General features: G+C 42.1%; 2 protein-coding genes and 1 non-coding gene across 3 annotated transcripts; 2 read left to right on the forward strand and 1 right to left on the reverse strand.

Moving 5' to 3' along the window:
• Positions 1-981: 981 nt before the first annotated feature.
• trnal-caa (transfer RNA leucine (anticodon CAA)) lies at positions 982-1,091 on the reverse strand. Its single transcript has 2 exons — positions 1,054-1,091; positions 982-1,027 (listed from the first exon to the last, which is right to left on the reverse strand). It is a non-coding gene; the product is annotated as a tRNA-Leu (tRNA).
• A 499-nt stretch (positions 1,092-1,590) lies between these two features.
• On the forward strand, positions 1,591-3,117 carry cox7b (cytochrome c oxidase subunit 7B). The gene is made up of 3 exons (XM_072662098.1): positions 1,591-1,698; positions 2,609-2,730; positions 2,877-3,117. Exons 1-3 carry the CDS (start codon positions 1,662-1,664, stop codon positions 2,949-2,951), a joined length of 234 nt encoding a protein of 77 aa, XP_072518199.1. The 5' UTR covers positions 1,591-1,661; the 3' UTR covers positions 2,952-3,117.
• Positions 3,118-3,886: 769 nt separating this feature from the next.
• pgk1 (phosphoglycerate kinase 1) lies at positions 3,887-14,976 on the forward strand. Its single transcript, XM_072662382.1, has 11 exons — positions 3,887-4,045; positions 6,668-6,718; positions 6,867-7,022; positions 7,278-7,422; positions 9,100-9,203; positions 9,310-9,429; positions 11,626-11,740; positions 12,353-12,532; positions 12,635-12,812; positions 13,680-13,778; positions 14,255-14,976. The coding sequence occupies exons 1-11, from the start codon at positions 3,981-3,983 to the stop codon at positions 14,293-14,295; spliced, it is 1,254 nt and encodes a 417-aa protein (XP_072518483.1). The 5' UTR covers positions 3,887-3,980; the 3' UTR covers positions 14,296-14,976.
• Positions 14,977-16,267: the final 1,291 nt, after the last annotated feature.

The following is a 16,267-nucleotide window of genomic DNA, read 5'->3' on the forward strand; positions in this document are numbered from 1 at the left end:
AGCATCAGCTGGAACATCAGTCTCAACGTCTACAGGCAAGCAAGATTTACCTTCCCGTTGACTGAGAGGCTGCTGTCCAAGAGAGAAACAGCAGCTCCAACATCGATACCTTAAACCTCCACTAATATTTTGCAGTTGACCACATATATAAGTGTCCATTCTGGAGGAAAGATTTAGGGTCAGCCGACACAAAGATGGAGTTGTTTGGCCACAATGGCCATAGATGGACCATGGTGGTAGAATCGTCCTATGGGGCTGTTTTGCTGCCAGTTGAACTGGTCCATTGCTCAAAGTGGATGGACGAGTAAAGGCGCAGGTTTACCTCATCTGTTAACTATGTAACAGATGTAACTTGGGCACAGTTGGGTGGTCCGACAGGACAATGGCCCCAAACACACATCAGTGGTGGATAAAGCAGGCTAACGTTAAGATTTTGGGTTAATTACTGAATGAGATTACTGAATGGGTTCAGTTGTGAAATGTGAAATGAGGTGGGAAAAGGCTGAAATGCAGGGTAATCCAGCAACAGGTCTTGAAAAATGTTAGAACTTTTGGTTTTGAGGTCTTTCGTCCTGAGGTACCACTAGAAATTCTCACTAAGGGCTCAGATTAAACCTAGACTAAATGTATTTGGGAGGCTGCTTGTATGGGTTCTTTGTCATGCAACTTATGGTCATGACTTTCTATTAATTTCTATTAACATGTGAGTCTCTGTGGACTGCATCAATCCACATATTATGAACAAGCACTGTCAGCTGGGGTTGGTTAGTCATGTGCTAGTACAGATGAAGCACACTGATGGTGGTAGCTAGGTGTTTCGGCCTACCTGGATCAATTGAGTTGTATTTTGTTTAACTGTATTAAGATTAGCTGTAAACTTAACAGGTCAAATCTCTGTCTCTGGGCTTTACAGATGAGTAAAGAAAGCGTTTGAAGGTTTTACACACAGTGTCTGACTGCGGGTCCGCAGGTAAAAGAATGTGTCAGAAGTGGGATTCGAACCCACGCCTCCATTCGGAGACCAGAAAGCCCGTTTCAACGGAAGGACTGAGCCTTGAGTCTGGCGCCTTAGACCACTCGGCCATCCTGACACGACTGTTAAACGGCCTCACGTCGTCGTCTTTCAATCACACGACTACTCTTCCAGCCGTTATCATATTTGATATTTTTCTAAATAAATATGATATGAACTCTCTCCGAAATTAGACCACTGTCACTGTCACATGGATCTACCTGTCTGTTGGCTAGCTGTTACAGTAGCTATCTAGCTAGCTCGCTAGCTTTAACCTCTGTATCAAAACCACGTTAAATAACCTACTCTTTTTCGGGAGTATCATTTTAAGACCTGATTTAACGCACTGAATATCCAGCACCACCACTTCACCGTTAATATATATATGTGTTTGTACTAGTTTACAGCGCGACGTGCTCTGTTTTCATACTAGTTCCAGCTATGTGCTATAAGTCATATGTCTGCGTAAAATCGGGTGGTGGTGATTTGTAGATCAGCGATTCGCACAGCTGAGCTTCGCGCGACCCAACCTAGCGTATGACGCGCATGCGCGTTAAGACACGCGCTGATATCCGGTGTGAGTGATCTGCCATTTTGTTTTAGACCGTTCAAGGGTATTCAGCCAGCCAACCAAACAGACTCAACAAGCATGTACCGCTTCGCCAAAGCCGCCCTGAACCTCACAGGTAAGATCAAACGCATGTTCTTCTATTAGTTTAAGGGAGCTGAGACGCCATGCGGGCTTTAAAACGGCAGTGTTCAGCCTCGTTAGCTAGCTTGTCTGCAAAGGGGGGCAGCGCTCACTGTCAGTAGGTGATGTAGATAGCGCCAGCTAGTGCTAACCTAGCTAACCTGGGCTTCCTTGATTAAATTAGGCAAAATAGAGCCGATAACTGATATTTTACCTACTGAAATTATTAATTCAACTTTCTTTCCGTATTGCCTGGATCTTTGTTGGCTTTTTATTGATTTCGTGGTGTTTTCTTTTGGTCCTGGTATCCTCTGGTAACCTTAGCTAGCTGACAGCAGAAGTCGGTGCACAGCGACTCTCCAGTCAGTGTTATGATGCACAGTTATGGGTTAATGGTAAATTACCTCGCTGATTGTCAAAATCCAGTCTAATATGTTTAGATGGAGGGAATATAGTTCAAATGTATTAAGTTAATTTTTATAAATGTCCTTTGTATACGCTGTTATTTGGCCGCTGTCACACGAACACCTTGTCTTCAAGTGGCAACTTTACAGGAGGAAGGACCAGCATTTTCAATGGAAGTCAATTGGCAGATTAATTGTAAAATAATTGATCATGTTGACGATAAAAATAAAAAAAAAACAGTAAATTCAACCTTATCAAACTGTGGATGTTTAGTGTCCTACTGTTGGAAGAATGGATAATTGCATTAAACAAAAAGGTCCCTGTAATGTTTAGGTGTTATTTAAAGGACTCAAGCCCTTGTTAAATGTCAGTTAGTTGATTATCTAGTAGTAATGGCTCACTGGGCCACTAAGACATGTGCTCAGAGTACATGGTCACTTCACTCCTGAATGACATGACTAGACGTGATCATCTGTGGATTTGCCTTTTCTTCTCTTTAGGTCAGGGTTCCCGTCAGGTTGCTGTGAGACATGGCTCAAGCTCATCCCCAGACTTTCACGCGAAGTATGGCTTGCCTGTGCTGATTGCCGGTGCCACATTTTGTACTGCAGTCTGGGGCTATGTGAGTGCACCTTTTGTCTCTCTCGTGTTCAACCTAGACGTAAACTACCTAGAGCTGCTACCTCCACCCATTCAATCCCATTCCTTCCCAGAAGATTAGTGTTTGATGCTGGTTTTGTGTCATGACCATGTTCCTCGTGTTCCCAGGTGGCCACATCAACTGGCATTGTATGGAATCTGTCACCCGTGGGCAAGGTGCAGCCTAAGGAATGGAGGGAGTAACGGACCCAACGTCCAGCAGTTTTCCTTTTGTCTGGAAATGGAGAAACGGAACATCCCAAAACTTTCTGAACTTTTCCATGTTTCTGATGGAGATGCTGTATACCTAAGCCCAGTTGGTTGGCTTGCCATGTCTGTAAAAATGTAATAAATTAAATAATGAACCATGTGTTGCTGCATTGTATTATATTAGGTGGGTTTATTTGTGGTCCAATACTTAAAGCATCTGTTAAGATGATCAATATGGTAAAGTTCTAGGTCAGCATTTGTGCCTTACTCTTAAAATATTTGCACTAAATATACATGTTTCTTTGGGTGTTTTAGTGGGTGTGTTTAATATGAGGGTGTCTAAATTGAGTTTAGAAAGAATGATGAACCTTTTTCCTGTAAAGGGGTGAAGGTCCACAAGATGTCGCTATTGTGCCTGTAACGATAGACAGCCATTGAGTACGTGCCATGAGGACGCACGGGCATTGACACATTTTATTTATTTATTTATATATATATATATTACTTTTTTTCCTGATATATATTTTAGCACAAATAGATTTTTGTGAATTAAAGTGTTTTTGTGTGTTGGCACTAGCGTGCATTTTAGGTTACTATTTATGTGGACAAAACAAGGTGAGGGCTCATTTATAGTTATAAAAACTTAAAATGTTAGATAATCTAAAGCTTTATTTAAAATACAATAAATTAGTAAAATTATAGTTTTAACACTATTAGATTAACTGGTACGAGTTTAAAAAAAAAAAAAGGTGCATACCGCTGCTTCAGTAGACGCAGTCTGACGCACCGTGGAAGTTTTGATGGACAGCACGCTCGTCCGGTAATCAACGACAAGGACCGATCGCCCCGCCCACGCCTCTACCGCCACGAACCAATAGGCTTCACGCTGTGTCAACCGGCCCCACCCACCTCGAGTGCGTGAGCATGAAGCTAAGGTCATTTCCATTCGGGAACTACGAGCTCTCGAGTCCGCAGCTAACACAGCCAGCCAGCAGCCAGTAACGCCGAAAACACCCAGCCAAGATGTCTCTGTCCAACAAACTCACCCTGGACAAGGTGGACGTGAAGGGAAAGCGCGTCATCATGAGGTTGGTTTTTACAACACGTCTTTCGTCACTTAGTTGTGTTTTTATTTTTATCTTTATAACTAGCTAGCTTTATAACTCCATCCAGTCTGGTAATGCCTTCTTTTTCGTGTGTGCGTGTTTTACCTGCCCGCCCTGCTGCTTTCTGAGTTACAGACACTGCCGTGTTAAACTCCGTCAGAATGAATGGTAGCGGTTCAGTTGACGTCTTGCACAGGAAGTGGGGAAAGTGGGCATGTCACGCATCACGTTTTTGCAATTTCCCTTTAAGACCACCACTTGCGCACTTTATTAATATATATAGTGATTTCTTAACGTGCAGCAACTGCTCATGTTTATTAATTCACTCATTAATGTGCTCATGGTCGGATGAAAAAGTAAAGATTGTTCCGTAATGAGGAGGAGTTGCACCTCTTGCCCCCTCTACTGGCGGTGAAGAGCATGACATAACATCGCCTTAACGCGAGTCTTTTTAACGTCGAGTCCTTCATCAGATGCATCTCCACTGTGTCCTGCTTTCCTCTAAAAATGTCGAGTTCATTACTGGGTTAAGAAAAAAAGGACCAGCAGGCTGTTTTAGGATAGCTCGGGCCATCGTGGCCGGTGTGAACGTGTTCTTCAGCACGTTTACCATTCGTAAATATAGCTAAGCTTGCTTAGGCCATAATACTACATAATAGCAATGTGGAGGTGGGACAGAGGTGGGGGAAAGGCCACCAATGCTGCCAAAAGCAGCCTGTAGCAACCCTCCTCTGACTAATCAGAGTTTCGGAGGCTAGATCCAACAGCTTTACTCAAAAATGCACATACACTGGGCTCAAAAGACCTTCTATAGGCTTCCATGAGACACGAATGACCTCCAGTAGGCTTCAGTAGGGCAAAATCATGATCGATAGGCTTCCATGGTGCCTCCTCATGGCTGAACCTCTAAGGGACTGGTATGGAAACAGCCATTAACATGATCTCAGTCCTAATTGTCATCAATGTGTCCTCATTGCACATCATGCCACCCTTATTTACTCCTGTTGCTTTTCCTGTGTTGTATTTCAATGGCAGACTGGGCTGATCATTCATGCATTCATTCTGCCTGGGTTCACCAGCCTGATGGATGCATAGAGAAAGCACATAGAGGGGGGCTTAGGTGTTACGTAAGCCGCTGTAGTGAGGGAGCTAGTGTGAACGTGCCACGGTGTGCGTGTACGTGGGACCTCCCAGTGACACATAAGAGGAGTAGAGAAACTTTCCACATACAGATGACCCACGAAGCCATGAAGAGGCACACTGGCTCATGAGACTCCTCTTGTTCTTTAAAGTAGCTCAGAAGCATCATGGAAATGTTGCCTCAAATGAGCAGACTCACAAAGTCACAGAGTTGTAAAACTGCTAGTTTCTGTTCTGATGACTGGATCAGCAGTGAGTCAGTTCAGACGGGCACAGAGTCTGAAGGCTGTGCTGCAGAAACTGAGGGTAGGAGCACAGCCTCCTTTGGGTTACTGTAGTACTCCAGTATCAAATATTAAAACCAGTGATATTTGATCCAGTTTAAACGGCCTAGAATGGACGATGGTCGTGGCTTTTAGGGGCTCTGTCTTATTGCCTTTCATTGCAGCATCTGTGTCAGCATCGCAATCCCATAGTGATGGACAAAGCTCTATAGGACCTTTTTAATCTAGGTGTTGTTTTAAAGCCTTGCTTCTTTGACCTTGTTTAGTACAAAATTCTCATAGCACGACCGGATCACCTTACGAACAGATGTTAATTTATAGATGTGACTTGATGGTATCAGCGAAAGTCTTGCTTCTTAAAGAGGCAAGACGTAGTTTGGCAAAAAAAAATCCAACGGACCTGATTTGTCACTTACTTAAGGATGCAGTCGGTCACTCAGGGTGGCAAGCTGTTTAATTTGCATCCACAAAGCACTAGCTAGCATGAACCGGCAGCTTTTTGAGATTAAATGTATTTGAATATAATTGTTTTTGGCCCCAAATATTGTTTTACCCATAACCAACAGCAGATGTTGTAAAGTGTGCTAGTGGCCTGTTTGTAAGCAACCAATACCACTGTCCTATAGTAGAAGTATCTTCTCTGTTTGTTTTATAAGTAAACTGGGCTGAATACAATAAAAATAATGTTGCTTGCCTGCTGTTAAAACCTCTTTCAGGCCAAGAGTGTAGCAGTATGCAGTTTTTTAATAATTGAATTTAGCACCATTTTGTTGAATTGTAGAAGGCTATTCACTTCAGTGTACGTGTTCAGATTGATAGTCATTAGGGTTTATGACTGCAGGTTGTGACGCAAAAATGTGACCACATTATTGTGGCGGGTGTGCTCACCTGCCTTTTATTAAGTATATCCAATAAATGAATGCAGCGTTTGCAGTCAACATAACCCACACCAGCATATTCTGTGTTCTACGTCACATGGTTATGGTCATCACTTTTCTTCATTAAGATTTTGTTCACAATATTGTGATTATGTTGAATCATGAACTGAATGAAGTCGTGAGACAAATTTATTGTTACACCCCTACTAGACATTACTGAGGCCAAAACACTACTACTGATGTACAATTAATTTGCCATATCTCTTCCAATTAAAATTAAGTGAATATTGTTTCTCACACAGGGTTGATTTCAACGTACCCATGAAAGACAAGGTCATCACAAACAACCAGAGGTAAAGCAGATCTTAAATCTAATAATAATAATAAAATCTTAAATGTTATATGAATTCCTCTCATTTCTAATCTGTGTTTTACCAGTGTTTACTGGTGTAAATTGGCATACAAGGTTCACAACATCCAGAACTTTCTGTCTCTGTGCAGGATCAAGGCTGCAGTCCCATCCATCCAGCACTGTTTAGACAACGGGGCTAAAGCCGTGGTGCTGATGAGTCACTTGGGCCGCCCTGACGGTGTCCCCATGCCTGACAAGTACTCTCTGGAGCCTGTGGTTGCAGAACTCAAGACCCTGCTGGGGAAGTAAGTGAGCTTTCTGGTAGAGCTGTCTTACCGGTCATGTACACAGTAGTAAAGACCGGGTTAAAAATGACCACTGGTCCATGTCCTCTCTTATCTAGTGGGCAGACAGTACAGAGGACTCTGCAGATGTAGTGTAGATTGTGCTTGGAATATGATATGATGACCGGGCAGAAAGCTCTTAACAGTACATTTGCATAAGTAGAGGAGCATGATATGATCAACTTTAAAAGTGCTTTTTTAACCCCTTTTCTCCAGAGATGTTAGGTTCTTGAAAGACTGTGTGGGCCCAGAAGTGGAGAGAGCCTGTGCTGACCCTCCTGCAGGTTCCGTCATTCTCCTGGAGAACCTGCGCTTCCATGTGGCCGAGGAGGGCAAGGGCAAAGATGCTGCTGGCAACAAGGTGAGTGTCAAGATCACAGCTGCAGTCAGTAGACAGGGGAAAACTGCTTAGTCATGGTCTGCATGCAGGGGCTGTCTAAGGAGGAAAAATACAAGCCAGCATTGTTCTTGCTATAATTAAATGATTGTTGATGGACATGCAGTTTTGAGAATGGCTAATAAATCTATGCAAGATTTTATATTCATTTCATAGAGATTGCTATCCTGCCTGTTATGTTTTTTTTTCTAGTTTTAATAGATTCATAACTGATTCTAATAAAATTCAGTAAATCAGAGCATCTCCAAAGTATGGAGCAGATGATGTGGTGTGTTTCTGGGATGCATCAGGGTGTCCAAGGCCCATTGATGCACATGGGGCGTGAAGGCTTACCCAGCCTAACCTACAGTAGCACAAATTCCTGAGAAAGGTCTTGTGGAGTCAGCTTTGGTGGCTCGAGGGGACCTACACAATCTGGCTTAATGTTTTAATGTAATTGGCTAATTGGTGTATACACTTGTCCAAAATACAATTCTGAGACTTGTTTTAAACAGAAATATAAAAAATTATTCTATTGTTTATTCTATGTAAATTGATTTTCCTTAATTTCATGATTCTTTTGAAAAATATAATAAAATATGAATTAAATCAGGTAATGGTAAGAATTCAGATTACTTACCAGAATAACTGATGTTTATAATCCAGATATAGGTTTCTTTATGTGTTAACTGTCATACACCTGTGGCTCTGATGCTGCTGCTACCCTCACACTATCGGTACTTTAGTCCAGTCAGCAGAACAGTCCAATCAAATGAATCATTGTGCAGACCAGCTCAGCAGAAACATGGTGGCAGTGAACAGGCCTGAATTGCATGCTGCACAAACGCAAGCCTCATCATCTGCCTACCTACCACTCTCAAAGGGCAAAGGCTGCAGGGCAACATTACTGGAGTGTATGGTTGGCCTTTTGACATTTACAGGAAGGGCACCGAGGTGGCCTTGAGTGAGTGTGTTGCTTTTCTGGTCCATGGAGCCCTGACTGGAATGCAGTGTAGGGAAGGAGAGATGAGAAGGGGTAAGGGGGGAGGAAACACAAATGCCCTGCTGACCTTTCTGGGGTTCTAATGATGGTACAGTACACCATAATTCCCTCAGTGGACTTTGGACCTTTTTGTAGAGTAAGGTTGGGTAATATTTATATCTATGTTTTAACAATTTACTGTGTTGAAGATATGATGTTACGCTAGACCTTGCCACCTGTCAAACGTTGGCCTTCGCTTGGTTGTGGATAAAGTAGGCTCACTGGTTTTGAGTTTATTGCTTAACCTCTCACTGTTGCCCCCTTCTCCACCTCCTAGCTAGTGTGGAGTATGAGGACCCACCTTTCACAGACACGACCTTTCATTCAGCCGAGTTCAAGAGTTGTGAACTTTAGCTACTTAAATGCTGCAGAAACCTGATCGGAGTTAAGGCTGATCTCAAGCCACTGGGGTTTGATTTGAATGTAAATGTAGCTTATGAATGTGCCTTCTGATGGAGTTTCATTTTCAACAGTCTTTTGTTGAGGGGCTGAAAGTGAATAAGGCTCCTAATAGACCACCTATCAGATTTTTAACAGCTTATTCAAAGCTATAAGTGATTTCTGGTGAAGAAACACTACTGCTTGGGCTCATTAAGTTTCTGGTTCTTTCTTTCCTCCAGACCAAAGCATCTCAGGAGGAGATAAATGCTTTCAGGGCCTCCCTGTCCAAGCTGGGTGACATCTACGTTAATGATGCCTTCGGAACAGCACACAGAGCCCACAGGTAAGCTTCCAGTCACAATTAGCCAGGTTAGCTTGTTTGGTTAAGCAGTACTTTTAACTGCAAAGATAAGGTTACTCTACGAAGCTAACTGTACCCTTTACTTCAGCTCCATGGTGGGAGTGGATCTGCCTCAGAAGGCTGCAGGCTTCCTGATGAAGAAGGAGCTGGACTATTTTGCCATGGCCTTGGAGAAACCACAGAGACCTTTCCTGGCTATCCTTGGAGGGTGAGGGAGACACGCACACAAATACGGAGTGGGAAAGATATTGGGGGGCTTCCCAATTGTGTACTAATTAGTAGTACTAACTAGTTGTATGGACAGAAGTGTTGAGTATACTCCCAAATCTATGATGCATACTTAGAATGGGCTGTATATTTGAGTGTGGTTCGTTTCCTGCAATTTATACAAAAATGAAGCAAGTGCAGCAGGAATGTAAGAGGAATGTATCCGGTTATAGTTGTAGCTTGAGATGGCGTATGTTGATGAAACAGCGCTTCGTGGCTTCTTGTTAGTAGGAAATTGATCAGTATGTTAATATTATGTGGTATCCTGTCAAACCCATGCTATTAAAATTCATTTTCAGTATATATCTTATTAGTGTGTAGAACACAGTTGGGACACGCCCATTAAGTTATTCAGATAACCGCCTGCCATCAGCAGCCGGAGCCAGAGAGGGCACAATTGGCCTTGCTCTCTTCAGGTGGGTAGTGTTGGGAGCGTTACATGTGATGGCGGGAGAGTTGTAACCAGTGGGATTCGGATAAATCTTTTAGACCAGTTTTCCCCCAGCCACAGGACTAAAGCTTTAGCAGAGCTTCTATTATCGCTGCTGTTATTGCAGCCTGTGCAAGTTGTTGATGGTGCAAACATTAACAGTGTAGACTCATCAAAAGGCGATGTCCTGTATAAACATACCAGACAAAGATTTGTGGTTGACCACTACAAATACTCAACACATGATGTTTGGTAAACCTTATAGATTCTCTCTTAATTCAGCAAGTTCCTGTTTTGCTTATTACGGGGCTTTCTGGTGTCAACCAGAGGAGGATGTAGGTCTGGGCGATATGGTAAAAATACTATGCCATGATATTTTAAAATTTCTTTACACAATATTTATAATACATATAATCACAGACTAAAAACATAATTAGTGACAAATTTTTATAAACTGCTTTTCAGATACTCTCCCATACTGAATGCAGTCTTAATTAAACCAGTCTAATTACACTGTTTGTAATGAAACCTGCAGCTGATCAGTGTTTATTAGGCATTTGTTAGGCACAGTATCCTCCATCTGCTTAGAAAAGCATATTGTTATCACAATAACAAAATGTATCATGATATGATAAAATATTGTCATATTGCCCAGCCCTAGGAGGATGGGTTCCCTTTTTGAGTCTAGGTTCCTCTCTAACTGAGGGAGTTTTTCCTTGTCACTGTCGCCACTGGCTTGTTTAAAAGAGGCTCTCTATTTGTTGTGAAAAGCACTAAATAAATACACTTAAATTGAGTTATAGATTGTAGGTTATAAAAGACAAGATCGATTAACAAAGCTATTTGCCTACCAAGCTCAAATATTGTATTATAATATCGTTTTTAGCTTTCATTCATTTTTGATGTCCAATTACAAGCCAATGACTAGAGTGAAGGGTTTACTATTTATTAAGTACACCCATATAGTAGCAGATCTTCCTGAAAGCATCAATGACAGTCCAGGAATAGATGGGTTTATCTGCTTGTGCAATATGGCCACATGTGTGACAGTGCCCTACTTAACTGGCTTAATGCATACTAAACAAGTGTCCAGCAGACTGCAGGGCCCTACCACTGCACAAACTGCTGCTGAACACGTGTCCCCTTTTGGAAGAAGGTCGAAGTCTAGAACAATGCAGATCTATTGTGCAATGACCCTTTATCACAGGGGTTCTGTTTTTTGACCAGAACCTAGCCAAATTGGCCTCTCAGCCAAGCTTCTTTCATTAGTCAGTTCATTTTTCAATAAACCGTTACGCTCTCAAATCCCATCGTAGAAGATGATCACTGAATTCAGGTAGGGGGTATGAGAGAATAGAAGATTTGTACCTTTACAAAAACTAATGTGATCACAAAGGACAAGCTCAGGAGGTGGTGGGTAGCACGCCCCTGCATGCTCATTGGCCGCCACTAATTTGCAATGATTACTCCAGTGTTTGGAGAGTCTGGCTCCATTCCAGGGACAGAGTTCACCTAACGGAATTCGCATGTATAAGCTGTACAAACAACAGCCTCCGGTCATCCAAGACTGCTGAACTCCTCCACTGCAGAACTTTATTTTGACTTTCACACCCATCCCGGACCCTAAAAGACTCCAGTAACTCACTTGCAGTGGGGAAACGAATGGAGTTGTTCCGCTTTTCCTTACCAGTGCTTTGATGATTGCAGGGCCAAGGTCAAAGATAAGATTCAGCTGATCAACAACATGCTGGACAAAGTGAACGAGATGATCATTGGGGGCGGCATGGCCTTCACCTTCCTCAAGGTCCTCAAGAACATGGAGGTGAGTGACCTGAAAGTAGTGCTGCTTTCAGGATGAAGCCCATAGGGATTAAAATGTAAGTGTCCATCACTTCTGTGGGCCGAGATTTAGGTGAATTATCAGGTTTGTCAGAATTTTAACACACACACATACACACCACCTCGGTATAATGGTCTGCTGATGTACAGTGGCACCCTTTCTGTTACTATGAATAGTTACATGAGTAGAAGATGAAACCTTCTTCTCAACATTTTAATCAAGACTAGCATATTTTAGTTTTGAACAATTTTACAGTGAAAACATGTTGATTTTTGGGTAATACTGGTACCAACAATAAATTAGCACATGTGGGATTTAAAATTTAAAGTGACTGATTGGGTGTAGAAAAAAGGAGAACAAATCCTCTGGACTTTGAAACTTGTGCAAACTATTCTGAAGGCGTCAAAAGCAGAAGGAGTAATGGCTATGTTTGGGGTATTTTTGGGGTCCATAGAGAGGTCATTGAGTAAAGTAAACATTTTCAAAAGCAGTACTCCAGTAGAATAAAGGACAGTTGCTTCTAATTCCAATTTTTATTTATAATGCCAACTATATTCACATTCTTATATTCTTATATTCTTTTTTTTGGGACAGATCGGAACATCCCTGTTTGATGAGGAGGGATCCAAAATCGTGAAGGACCTGATGGCCAAGGCAGAGAAGAATGGCGTCAAGATCGCTCTCCCAGTTGACTTCGTCATCGCTGACAAGTTTGACGAGAATGCCAAGACCGGGACGGCTACAGTGGAAGCTGGCATTCCAGCTGACTGGATGGTACGATGGTCCAGTTCCGTCCTGGCGGACGATTGTTTACAGGCATACTCTGCTGCAGTTCTAATTTTTGTACTGTCCTTCTGTACTTTTTGTGTGATTCAGGGTCTGGACTGTGGGCCTGAGAGCTCTAAGCTCTATGCAGAGGCTGTGGGCAGAGCCAAGCAGATTGTGTGGAACGGACCTGTTGGTGTGTTTGAGTGGGAGAATTTTGCTAAGGGAACCAAAAATCTGATGGACAAAGTTGTGGAAGTGACCAAAAATGGCTGCATCACCATCATTGGTAAGTACAGCCTGACCCAATCAGATGTGCGTCCTGGTTTAGGAACCAAATTTTTATTGTCTTTATCAAAGCTCTCATATTCTGGGTTAACCTGATTGTTAACCACTGGGTGGCAGCAGGTGTGTGTGTGTGTGTGTGTGTGTGTGTGTGTGTGTGTGTGTGTGTGTGTGTGTGTGTGTGTGTGTTCCATATACAATGTAGATACTTTATTGATCCCGAAGGACACTTAGCAGCCAGTAGCAACTGCACAATACAGCACAGTAATATAATACAAAAAATAGAAACAATAAATAACTGCAATATTCAGTGTACCATAATTACCATTGTTGTACAGTTCCAATGCACCACAGCTCGATGCTGGAGGGGGGGGGCTTTACACCTCTAGTGCAGACCTGGCATTAGGCATGGTCCCAAAACTAGATACTTCTGTACAGGGGCTAGACAAGCTGTGTGTGCAATGTGTCAGCAATGGGTGCAACTTGCAGTAGCTTAATTTTTTTTAGAAGGGGTGTCTACAAAATTTCAAAACCTTGCATAGCCTATCTATTACAACAACAAATGTGGTTATTGTTAATAAAATACAATGTGATAAAGGCACAAATGTCTCTCAAAATGGCAAAAGATTAATAAATTATTAAAATAACAGTGTCCAAAGGTAGCAGTAATTAGCATAAAGTCTTTCAGTCTTACAGAATTATGAGACTGAAAGACTTGCTAATTACTGCTACCTTTGGACACTGTCAATACACAAGCATTATGGGATGTTTTTTGTGTGTGTTTGTTTGTTTATATATTTATATATATATATATATATATATATATATATATATATATATATAATTACATTTCTGTGCCCCATGTTCTCAGGTGGCGGAGACACAGCTACCTGCTGTGCCAAGTGGGACACCGAAGACAAGGTTAGCCATGTAAGCACAGGAGGCGGAGCCAGTCTGGAGCTTCTAGAGGGTCAGTTTAACTTTCCTTCCTGTTACTAAAAATATTGTGATTTTACTTCAGTATTAATCAGCAGCACATCTGCTCTAAACTGTGTGGCTGTAATATGTATAAAAAACCCAGAGATTGGATTGGATCGGTTTTGCCCATTACGAAGCATTAAGAGACTCATCTGCTCAAGGAGCCTAATAATTACCTAACATGTTTGTTGCAAATGTGTTAATACAAATCACTACATAATGCTGCTGTAAACAGCAATGCAACTTTTTGGTTTTCCGGGGGGGAGGGGTTGTTTTTGTTGTTTTTTATTTCGGGCTGAGTAGTAGGCTCTTGAGACAGGACTGCGATCTTTACAGAGAGGTTTAAAACAAAAAATAAATGAAACCAGCTGTATTGGGACAAAATGTTGCTGTGTAATGCTACTCTGCATCTCAACATGTGTGATGCCACTGCAAGATGTACAAATATTTGTTCTCCTTTATCCACAGGTAAAGTCTTGCCTGGTGTGGATGCTCTCAGCAGCGTATAAAGACCTGGAGCTTAGTCTGCTGACGTTGGGGTGCTCTACCCTGAAGAGGCTGTCGCTCTTGTTCACTCACTCGGCGCTTGTTCGACACATCACCTTTCAGGGACGCAAATGACGAATACCCATCTCTCTGCTGCATCAACGGCCGACTGTGTGTTGTGCTGGACTCTCTCGCTGGTTCCCCATTAATTTTCAGTTACTCCACCATTGTATTATTACCGTATTGCCTACTGGGAGGCCTCACTCACACAGACCGCATACTTGGTCCTTCTGCTCGTCCAATAAGGAGAGTATGATACCTGAAGCTTAGTGCCGTTACTAGGTTTACGCCTCCTTTTAGGGCATTTGTCATTTGTTTCACCTGCTGAAGTGTTAGTTTATGTATGTCTATTTGTGTCATCCTCGTAGAGCTAATGAGAGTATATATCCTACATCAAACATGTAAAGATGAAAATGTGGCGTGTGTGTGTTTGATGTTACTGTAGAATGTATATTTTATATTTGCCGCCTCTTCACAGATGTTGAAACTGTACGTGAAACTGCAGACACTTTCCCCCTTCATAATGCACTTGTCATCCTGGTCCTATTGCTTGTAAGAGATTCTCTTCAGTAGGTTCTCACAGATGGGCTGACCAGAAGACCCAGGTAGTCTGTCATGGAATTTAAATAAAAGAGAAAAATGTACATTTTTGTCCTTAAATATTTGTCTTATTTGCATATCTGATGTATACAATACTCTTTGATCTGTATTATTCTATAGTACTGAAAAGGCTCTTTGACAATAACAGTAGAACCTATTTTTGTGCTATTTAGAACAACTGCCTTAACTGAAGAACCATTTGAGAGTAGGCCAAAAGTTTATAGATAGCAGGTGAGACAATGTTTGCTTGCCATATGCTGCAGTAACATCCTCTGCCCTTCCAAGAAGGTCACATGGTAAATGCTGGAACATTTGCTATGAGGATTTCACTGCATTCAGACACATTCTATAGAAATGTGAGGGCCATATTATAGAAGTAGAGTTTTTGCCTGATTGGAAAATCAAACCCTGTCTCCTGTGTGCGGGCCCTGTGGTGTTACTTTTAGGCTTCTGTGTGAGGATGATGAGTAAAATCCTCAACTGTCAGGCTTTTTTATATACTATTATTATAGAAAAAATATAGTAAGTATGGGTGCTTGACAGTCAGTACCATTATATTTCAAGGACCAGAATTTCAGCTAAAATGTTGGTTGGGCCATAATGGAGGTTATTGATGCCAACATAAAATGATCTACTTCTTTAAATCTGGACCTTGTAATCCTTGGTAGGTGTGACACTATGTGGCTACAGTGGACACTATGTGGCTAGTTACATTACCTGTTCCCCTAACGTCCAGCAAAAACAAAATCCAGAACTGGAGTTTTGATTCTAGGTCCAGATTGAAAGACCTGAGATCTGAGCCCAATAAATGTGCATGCATGCTTGTGTTTTGATACCGCTACTCCAACAAAAGCTGAATGAACTCTCAACACTAGTTCACACACTTGGATGCACTACATGAACCAAAGTATTGGGACACCTGCACATTCGTTGTTTCTTTTCCTGTAGTTCCTGCATCACTGGCCAGGTGACCTCATTGTCCCCTCCAGTAGGACTGGCATTGACCATCTGCTTCCTCATGGTAACTGGGGTCATTACACAAACCACTTTGGTTTCTTTAGTTGCCACAGAGATTTCACTGGCAACCTCTACTGACGCTGAAGCTTCAGCCATTACCGTGGAGATCTCTGCAACAATATTACTGGTTGTCATGGGGATTTCATCAGCTTTTGCAGCTGCTGTGATGATTTCCCTTGAAACCATGAGTCGTAGTGGTGGCTGTAGAGATCTGGCCTGGCTGACCTCAGGGTTTGCTGTGTTTGTGTCCATGAAATCAACAGAGAAAGAGAAAACACACACACATGCACACACATCCATGTGGTGGTCACTATTACT

This window comes from Salminus brasiliensis, chromosome 18 (genome assembly GCF_030463535.1).
Source record: "Salminus brasiliensis chromosome 18, fSalBra1.hap2, whole genome shotgun sequence".
Lineage (NCBI taxonomy): Eukaryota > Metazoa > Chordata > Actinopteri > Characiformes > Bryconidae > Salminus > Salminus brasiliensis.